The 8689-nt window shown below is 45.3% G+C and overlaps 3 protein-coding genes across 4 annotated transcripts in view; 1 reads left to right on the top strand and 2 right to left on the bottom strand.

Moving 5' to 3' along the window:
• Nucleotides 1-8689, bottom strand: part of LOC140302894 (transmembrane protein 263) — a 211661-nt gene that overhangs the window by 51386 nt on the left and 151586 nt on the right. The window lies entirely within an intron of this gene.
• The window catches only part of cenpp (centromere protein P), a 131075-nt gene that overhangs the window by 1563 nt on the left and 120823 nt on the right, over nucleotides 1-8689 (bottom strand). The window contains exons 6-7 of the mRNA XM_072381419.1: nucleotides 849-928; nucleotides 674-765 (exon numbers count right to left, since the gene is read on the bottom strand). Of these exons, the coding sequence (XP_072237520.1) occupies nucleotides 674-765; nucleotides 849-928 (172 nt within the window). The remainder of the gene's footprint in view (nucleotides 1-673; nucleotides 766-848; nucleotides 929-8689) is intronic.
• Nucleotides 5646-8689, top strand: part of ecm2 (extracellular matrix protein 2, female organ and adipocyte specific) — a 31045-nt gene continuing 28001 nt past the window's right edge. Inside the window, exon 1 of one of the 2 annotated variants that reach the window (XM_072381404.1) lies at nucleotides 5646-5883. In XM_072381404.1, coding sequence (XP_072237505.1) covers nucleotides 5703-5883 — 181 coding nt within the window. In that variant the 5' untranslated portion in view covers nucleotides 5646-5702. The remainder of the gene's footprint in view (nucleotides 5884-8689) is intronic. The other variant, XM_072381405.1, reaches the window with a different exon arrangement.

Genomic DNA, 8689 nt, shown 5'->3' with positions numbered 1-8689 from the left:
TCCTGAGGTCACAGGAACACTTCCTCAAACCAAGGGTCTCGAGCCCGCTGCAGACAGCCCATAATCAGGCACCTGCACCACTCACCTCAAAGGAAATTTAATTTCCTATCGCAGCACACCTCAAAAACACCCCCCCCCCCCCCCCTCCTCATAGCACCACGCTAAGGACCCTGAGCCCATTGCACAGTTTCCCACGGCCTCCTGAGTTACTCCAAGCCAGTTCCAGCCAGATCACGAGTCGTAGCCTGCACCAAACCCTTCAAACCCAACCTGACACTTTGGCCCCGAACCTAAACAGGATCTGCTTTTGGTCCCAATAAGCTCATAGATTATATGAGCAAAAGGTGCTAATAAGGCACCAAAAACAAGAAGACACTTCAGAAATGTACCCCTCCCTCTAAAGACCTAAAACTTTCACTGTTTTACTGTTTATCTATTAGAAAATATTCATATTTTCAAGGTGTTTTCTCAAACTTTTACTTTTAGCAGTAACAGCTCCTCCAGGACGCAGCTTAGTTGGACATTCCAGATGTTTTCTCTGTTAAAGTGACATCTGGCTGCTTTGTTTGGATCAATAACTTCTTTAAAAGTCACAGGTTTATTTTACACCCGGGACACTTAAAAACCTTCACCGGAGGAAGCTGTGAGAGGGAAAAATCACTCGGAGTGTCACCTCTGTCGGGGATCTTTGTCAGCAGGTCGATCCTCGGAGTGACGGCGCCGTCTGTGGAAACCTCCACCGACCAATGAAGGAACAAGACGCAGCTGTGAACACAAAACAGGCCGACCTCAGAGAGCTTTCAGCTCAGCTTTTTGTGGCTGCGCTACGTCGGGATGAGAGTTTTTACCCAGGAAGCTCAGGATGGTTCAGGCTCATGACCTCCGACCTGCAGCCTCCAGGAAGAGACACGACAGACGGAAACTTCTCCTGCAGAGACAGAGAAACTGGATCAGTCTGGTCCGTGGAGTCAGAACACTTTGCAGTTTTAGCTTCAGATTAACTGAACAAGTTAAGTTAATCTGAACTTTTATCTTTAAACATTTGCAGACATAATGTACTCCTAAACATCCAGCAGGTCATGTGACAGCTCTGCCGTATAATTAGATACGATTGGCTCAGTCTAAGATAATAAAAACATTAAATTAGAATAGAAACAAGGTTTTAAGAAATCTGACACATTTTTTTTCCAATAATCTCAAAAACATCCTCAGTTGTGTGTAAAGATCATGATCTGCAGGAAACTGCTGATAAAACTCACTCATGAGCCGTTGGATCTCATTATTCTTTACAGCAATCTATTCATTTCCCCTCATTTTTAAGGATTATTTCTGACCGACTCTTTATTTGCAGTCAGAGGAGAAAAACTTCTACCTAAAGGACAGTAAAGTGAAGAAAAACTTGCAGTAAATTGATCTTATTCTCAGGAACCGGGGGACTTTTCCTGCTTTGAGAATCACTTCCAAAGTTGGCCTTTGGGTGGCGCTACATCACATGTTCAGCATGTTGGGCCCTGAGCTCCACTGAGACCAATCAGAGGTCTGAACAGAATTTAATCAGCAGCAAAGAGTCGTGAGGAAACCACAGAAGTGAATTCTTAGAGTGTGAAGTCGTGCTGATGATTTGCTGACAGACGGATGAGACTCCGGACACAGATTTCACTCTGTTGAACAGATTCTGCTGATTTAACATGGAAATCTGAGCTGTTTTCTGTTTGTTTCCCTGTTGTGTTGCTTTGTATCTTTGGGTCAAACAGCAGCTTGTTCGTGTGACTCTGCAGCAGCAGCTCCTCCTCTTAGTTTCAGTCACATTTCCCTCTTTTTCTCACTGTGATCAGCACCAGCAGGTGAGCTGCATGAATATAACACCTGCCTCAGGTCCACGGCCCGGCTATGGCAGGGATCTCCAACTCCGGTCCTGGAGGGCCGCTGTCCTGCAGGTTTTAGATGTTTCCTGCTCCAACGCACCTGATTCAGATCGATGCCTCATTAGCAGGTTTCTGCAGAATTTAACAATCTTTGGAAGAGATCCATTTCATCTGAATCAGGTGCATTAAAGCAGGGAAACGTCTAAAACCTGCAGGACAGCGGCCCTCCAGGACCGGAGTTGGAGATCCCTGCTCTAGGGGATGCAATGCAGGCATGTTTGTATCATCTCCAACATCAACTCCACTTCAGGACACACTCAGACCTCCTCTGCCTCCCCCTCCAGCCTGTTGGAGAAGCAGCTGGAGAGACTGAACCAGAACAACCTCCAGAGGCCTGAAGATCTGTGCAGAACGGCTCCCACAGCACCTCTTCAACCTCAGCCCCAGTCAGCAGAACAATCTCTGACTACAGACCAGTTCCCCTGACGTCCTGGAAGTCCTGGAGAGGCTGCGACTGGCTTCCCTGAACGAGCCGCCCTGCAGGAGCCGCTGCAGTTTGCTTATCGGCCCGGGGGGGAGCCCACTCTCATCAGGACAGAGGCTGAGTTCAGGGGACAATCGCCTCATCTTGAACACCTACAGCTGTGAGGTCTTTCCACCGGCTGCCGGTCCATCAGAGGATAGACTTTAAAGTTCTGATGCCGGTCCATCAGAGGATAGACGTTAAAGTTCTGATGCTGGTCCATCAGAGGATAGACTTTAAAGTTCTGATGCCGGTCCATCAGAGGATAGACGTTAAAGTTCTGATGCTGGTCCATCAGAGGATAGACTTTAAAGTTCTGATGCTGGTCCATCAGAGGATAGACTTTAAAGTTCTGATGCCGGTCCATCAGAGGATAGACTTTAAAGTTCTGCTGCCGGTCCATCAGAGGATAGACTTTAAAGTTCTGATGCCGGTCCATCAGAGGATAGACTTTAAAGTTCTGATGCTGGTCCATCAGAGGATAGACTTTAAAGTTCTGATGCTGGTCTATAAAGCTCTGAATGGTCCAAAATGCATCAGTGACCTCCTGACCCACTATGAACCTCCCAGACCCCTCAGGTCATCTGGACCCGGTTCTTTATCAGCTCCCAGAGTCAGAACCAGACCTGGAGAAGCTGCATTCAGCTTCTATGCTCCACATGTCTGGAACAAACTCCCAGAAAGCCTCAGATCAGCTGAAACACTCAGTATTTAAGTCCAGGTTGAAGAAACATCTATTTTCAGCTGCATTTGAATGAGCTTGAGTTTCAAAACGGAATCATTTTATCATTTTAACTCCTGATTTTATCTATTGTTCTTATTTCTTTCTGTTGTTTAAATTTTAAATCCTGCTTTTTATTTCTTCTGTTTTAATGTCTCTGTGAAGCACTTTGAATCACCTTGTTGTTGAATTGTTCTGCACAAATAAACTCGCCTTGCCTTACAAAAGGGTGGATTTTAGGAGAAGCAGGAATAAACCAAACAGTCTCCATCCTGGGAGAAGAGGTGGAGCTGTTTGAGGGACACAGATACTGGACAACATCTCCAAGCAGGAACATAACAGCTGAGGTCCTTCTGTGCACAGAAGCGTGACAATGAGCTAATTTAAGCCTTTGTTTTGAATCTGGTGCTTTTTTCCCTACAAAATAGATATAAAAATTCAAGTCATGGTAAAGTCACTGATACAGATGTTGAGAAAAGCATAAAAACGCAGCACAAACATCTGTCTGAGACATCTGTACGTCCTGAGCCCTTCACCAGCTGTGCCGTCTGGTTTCATGTGTGTTGATGTTTCAGCACCACCTGCTACACCCTGCAGCACCTTTCTGCCTCTCCAGGTGTTGCACAGAACAGAATATGTGGCTCCAGATGTAGAAACATAGCACATCTGGGTTTAAGTCAGGACAACATCTGTCAGTCTGAGAGTCAGCTGGAGAGAAACCTTTCGTCAGAGATTTGAGATGATTAACTCAAACAGCCGCCTGAAACTGAACCTGCAAAAGTCCGACAGCAGAACCAGGACATGAAACCTTTCACAGGCATTAATGCAGCGTTATTCATCACCTGCTGGGCGCTGTCTGGCTCACAGTTAGCCTGGGATCGAGCTTTCGATGTTACATCCAGTAACTGTGTTTTCAGTTTGCTGCACATGTGCAAATGCTCTCAGTGTTGCAGCTCACCAAGAATCACAGAACAAGCTTCAGACTGAATTAAAGCTCAGATGTTATGAACACATGGTGAGATTAGCTGGATTACAGCTACAGTTGGGTTCTGCTCCTTATCTGAGGGTAATTATCCTTGGATATATGGCGGTGAATGAATGGAATCACTGGCACAAAGCATGTCATACCCCGGTACGATAGGTGGCGCTGTCCCCATTTCAGCTATCGCTAATAGAGCCACTTCCTGTTGACGTCTTCACCACCAACAGCAACAAACTCAGGCATTCAGAAAGATGGCGAACGCAGAGCGAGATGAAGCTGCGTCCCTCTCCATCTGTGATGAGCTGGTTATGGAACAGACGATGCACAACGGCGCATTCTCCATCGCGTTGTTTCTTTCTTTCTGACGACAGCAACAGGAATATCGTCTCCTTCCACTTCCGGGTGACGATCGGGGGGAAAAAATCTGGAGCATGCGCAGAACGCTCGATCCGTCCCACTGTCGTCTACGTTTGGATCGAGTTATCTCGGGGTCTTAATTCGATCCGATCTGTTTTTCTGTCAGATTAAGCTTGTTACATGAGCTGAATAACTCAGTTTTATTGTAATTTAGCCATTAATCCGATCTGAGTGTTCTGTCAGTTGTGCTTTAATCTGAAGGTCCCGCCTCATGCTAAATATTCCCAAATCACCTGTGGGATCATTCAATCCCAACAAGCTCATTTCTTATGAAAAACACAAACATTCGATGGCAAACACCCATTTTTGTCCCTTAAATCTTTACACATTTGCTACTGATCCTTCAGTCAAAGCAGATTTGGTCAACAGATGTGTTATATTTTAACATCCCAGTTATCTGTGACGTATACTAAAGGTCCTCTCCATAAACTAGGAGATACTTTTTAATTTAAAGTGCAGTTAACACTGTAATATCTCAACATCTTAACAGTTATTCAGTTACAGCAGCTCGTCTTCTTCACTGAAATGTATAAAACGTGCACCAGCTGAATATTTGCATTTATTACTGTGAAGATAAACACTTTATATTATATGTTGGTGTTCATTTTTTTGGCTTCTTCAAAAGATGAAACAGCTAAAAAAAAAGACATTTAGGTGTCGACATGAGCTGAATAACTCAGTTTTATTGTAATTTAACCATTAATCCGATCCGATGGCGCTCATATAACCGCACTGAATGAGACCTCCAATAGAAAGGAGGTTAAACACCACTAAAACAAAGGAGGTCATCATTGACTTCAGGAGGTCCAGGAGGAAAACGTTCATTTGGATCAAGTTATCTCGGGTCTTAACCCGATCCGATCCATTTCTTATCAGATTAAGGTGTCGACATGAGCTGAATAATTCAGTCTTATTGTAATTTAACCATTAATCCGATCCGATTGCACTCATTTAACCGCACTGAGTGTCATTTAGTTGCAGGTTTTTGAGTCTTTGGTTGTTCTGTGTGACATTGAAGTGAGATGTTTGTTCTTGTGTGACCTCTGACCTACACAGAAGCTCTTCTTCACCCCACCTTCATGGTTTACTCAGTTTCAGCTGGTCCATGTTTCAGCTCCACGTGTTTCTGTTCTTTTCGCTTTCTCTCAGACATCCTGCAGCATGTTGGCAGCGTCTTCGCCCTGACAGGAAGACATGCTGGACCTGTCTCTCCCTCCCTTTTACAGCTCTGTCAGCCCGCTCGGCTCCACACTCTCAAACACACTTTACGGTGTCGTCACACGGCGACACACACCTCTCCTGAAGCTCCCGCAGAACCAGAGGAGGAGAAAACGAGGATTTGGCTTCCACTCCTGCAGCTGTCTTCAAACTGCCGGTAATGTAGACTTAATGTCTGTCTGTCCTCAGCTCCTCCCCTCGCCTGCCTGTCTGTCTGTCCGTCTTTCTAGGATCTGTAAACTGTTGTTTCAGTTGCTGCAGAACATCAACTATGAGCTGAGAGATTTGGGGAGAATTACTGTCTTTACTCAGCCTTTTTTCAGTGGATTCTCAGAGCCTCACCAGTGAAAGTAGCTCTTTAACACAGAAAGGAAGACTAATTTCATTTAGCAAAGCAAAACTTAGCCCCAACTTTCTTATTTTCTTATCTGTTTTCATTCCAAGGGGATGATAACGCTGCAGCTGGTGCACGATCCTCACCAGCTCAGTCTTTGCCAGTGAATGCACACAAAAAATCTGACCTGACAGGCAAAGAAGCTGAACTTGGATCAGGAACGAGTTCAACCTTCATGCTGGTTCCAAAGTAAAACAAGCGTTAGGTTGGACTCTTTTCCACAACTGGAAACTTTACATGATACTTTCTGATCAGGGGGTGCAACTTTTTCATAGTTATTCCTCTTTTTTTTATGTCCACACAGCAGAAACTGAGGACCACTGCGTTTCTTAAAGTGCAGTAAGTTCTCTTCTAGCATAAGACGTGACTGCAGTGGCTGAGCCGGACGGTAAGAGTAGCAACAGCAGCTGGAAATTAAATGGCTCCGAGATGTTTCTGTATTTATCAGACGCTTTTATCCAAAGCGACTTACAAATGAAGATATAACAGCTTTATAAAAAGCTCACAATAAGCTACATAGAAGGAACCCAGGAGTCCGACTCTGTCAGAGGGGACAGAGTAGAGATAGGGTGCAGGCATAGAAGGAAGAGCAGAAAGATAAAGAGCAGAGATAGAGGGGGGAGGGAAGTACAAGGTAAGTGCTGGGATAGGAGATGCTCTCTGAAGAGCTGGGTTTTCAGGAGCTTCTTGAAGATAGACAGGGACGCCCCTGTTCTGGTAGCGCTCGGTAGCTCATTCCACCATCGTGGGACGACACATGAACAGAGTTTGGATTGTCTTAGGCGTGGTGTAGGAGCTGCTAGACGACAATCCTGGGACCAACGGAGGGACCCAGTTGGGACAGAAGCCTTTGCAAGAGCATTCAAGTAGATGGAGCCGTTCCATTAAGCTCTTTGTAGCTAACATCAGAGATAAAGGTGTTTCATGTTGTTGGTTCCTGAGTCACCTGAGATGGAAACAGGAATTCACTCCGGTAAGAACGTCCATCTTACTCAAAGTCGTCGTCTACTTGTCAAAATCTGATAAATATCCTGCCATGTTGCACAAAACTATCAGCAGCAAACTCTGTGTGAAGTTAGCCGACTGTCACAGAGCACGGAGTGAATAAACTGTGCTGCAGGGGGGCGTGTGGATGAAGTGGTCCCAGTAGAGTGCCTGTGTAGAAATCCCTCCGTTAGCTCTCCTATAGCTGCAAGTAGCCACATAACAGCAGCTATGAGCTAACAGAGCTATAGCACACGTTCATTCATTCATTCTTCTTAAAGTATTGGTGAAATAAAGACAGATAATGCCTTATTTAGAGGCTGCATCCTCTAAGCCCCGTTCACTCCGTTATATGGATCTCCAGTTATCTAAATAGCTTCCGAAGGACGCCGACTTTCACCAAACTGTTCTCGGTGAGGAGATGAACGTATTTCATGCCAGAAATAAGGTTTAAAAACACCGGAGTTCCCCTTTAACTGTTGGACCGGACCCATAATCTCCCCTGAAGCCTCCTCTCTGGAACAACTTCCCTGGGAGGCTTCCTGATGGAGAGGAGCAGTGAGCTGTCCCAAGCCCCCCCTTCATGCTTCTGCTTCTTAACAACAGCCTTAAGGCCCTTTTAAATGTGCCTTTTAAGCCGGGACTGATGCACTTTCCAAGCTGGGGAGGGAGGCAGTAACAGAGGTGAAAACAGCCTGTGTGGCAGCTCTGAGCTCCACGGCTGATTTAGGCCACAGCAGCCTGATGCTGACGCTCCTCTGAGGATTACTAAGAAGGGACAGGGTTAGATTTGTTCTCCGATAAGCTGAAACAAACATGTGGAAAGGGCTTTAGAAAGAAAAGAAAGGAGTGGAGCCGGAGGCAGAACTGAACCGTGAGCTCAAGACTGTCAGCGTTCCTGTCAGGAATGCAGAACAAATGAGAGTTTGGTCCAAATCACCTCAATTATCTTTGTTTTCTTGGTGTTGCTTTGTTTCAACTGGCCTACGCTGCCAGTAGATCTGGGCTAAATTCAACCGTAGCGACTGTTCATCATGTCGTCCAGACTGTGAACAGTTGTTGCGCTTTCTAAGCATTTTGCTGGTTCATTTGTGGTTTTTACAGTCATTTCTCAAGTAAAAACTATCCTGTTTGCTGCATGTTTGCTTCTGTGGGGGTTTTAAATCACAGAAACCTGAATATAGTTCTATAAAAAGCTGGTTTAAACTACTGAATAAAGCCTGTTTAGAGTGCAGAAAAAGGAATTTGTTGTTGGTTTATGAAGAAATAACACATGATAAAGAGGTTTATCACATTAAAAAGTCCTTTTTAACAGAGAGATTTATTCTGAACTGTGTCTGGAGTTCATTACCGTCCGAACACACACAGGCTCCTGGTTATTTTTATCCTCTGCTGTTCATACTGGAAGTCTCTCCATCTGAGCCTGCTCATCCAGAAACTCTCCCCTCCCTCCTGTTTTCTCCCCTCATGGATCTCTTTGTCTCCCATTGATCCCTGGCCTCCTATTGGTCGGGGCTCTCAGAGAGGGCGGGTGCGACACTAAATATGTTCACTAATGTTACAGGAAACTTTGTGAGAGCTGCAG

This window comes from Leuresthes tenuis, unplaced genomic scaffold (genome assembly GCF_036924035.1).
Source record: "Leuresthes tenuis unplaced genomic scaffold, fLeuTen1.0.hap1 SCAF_3, whole genome shotgun sequence".
Lineage (NCBI taxonomy): Eukaryota > Metazoa > Chordata > Actinopteri > Atheriniformes > Atherinopsidae > Leuresthes > Leuresthes tenuis.
This window is presented reverse-complemented; position numbering and strand designations above follow the sequence as displayed.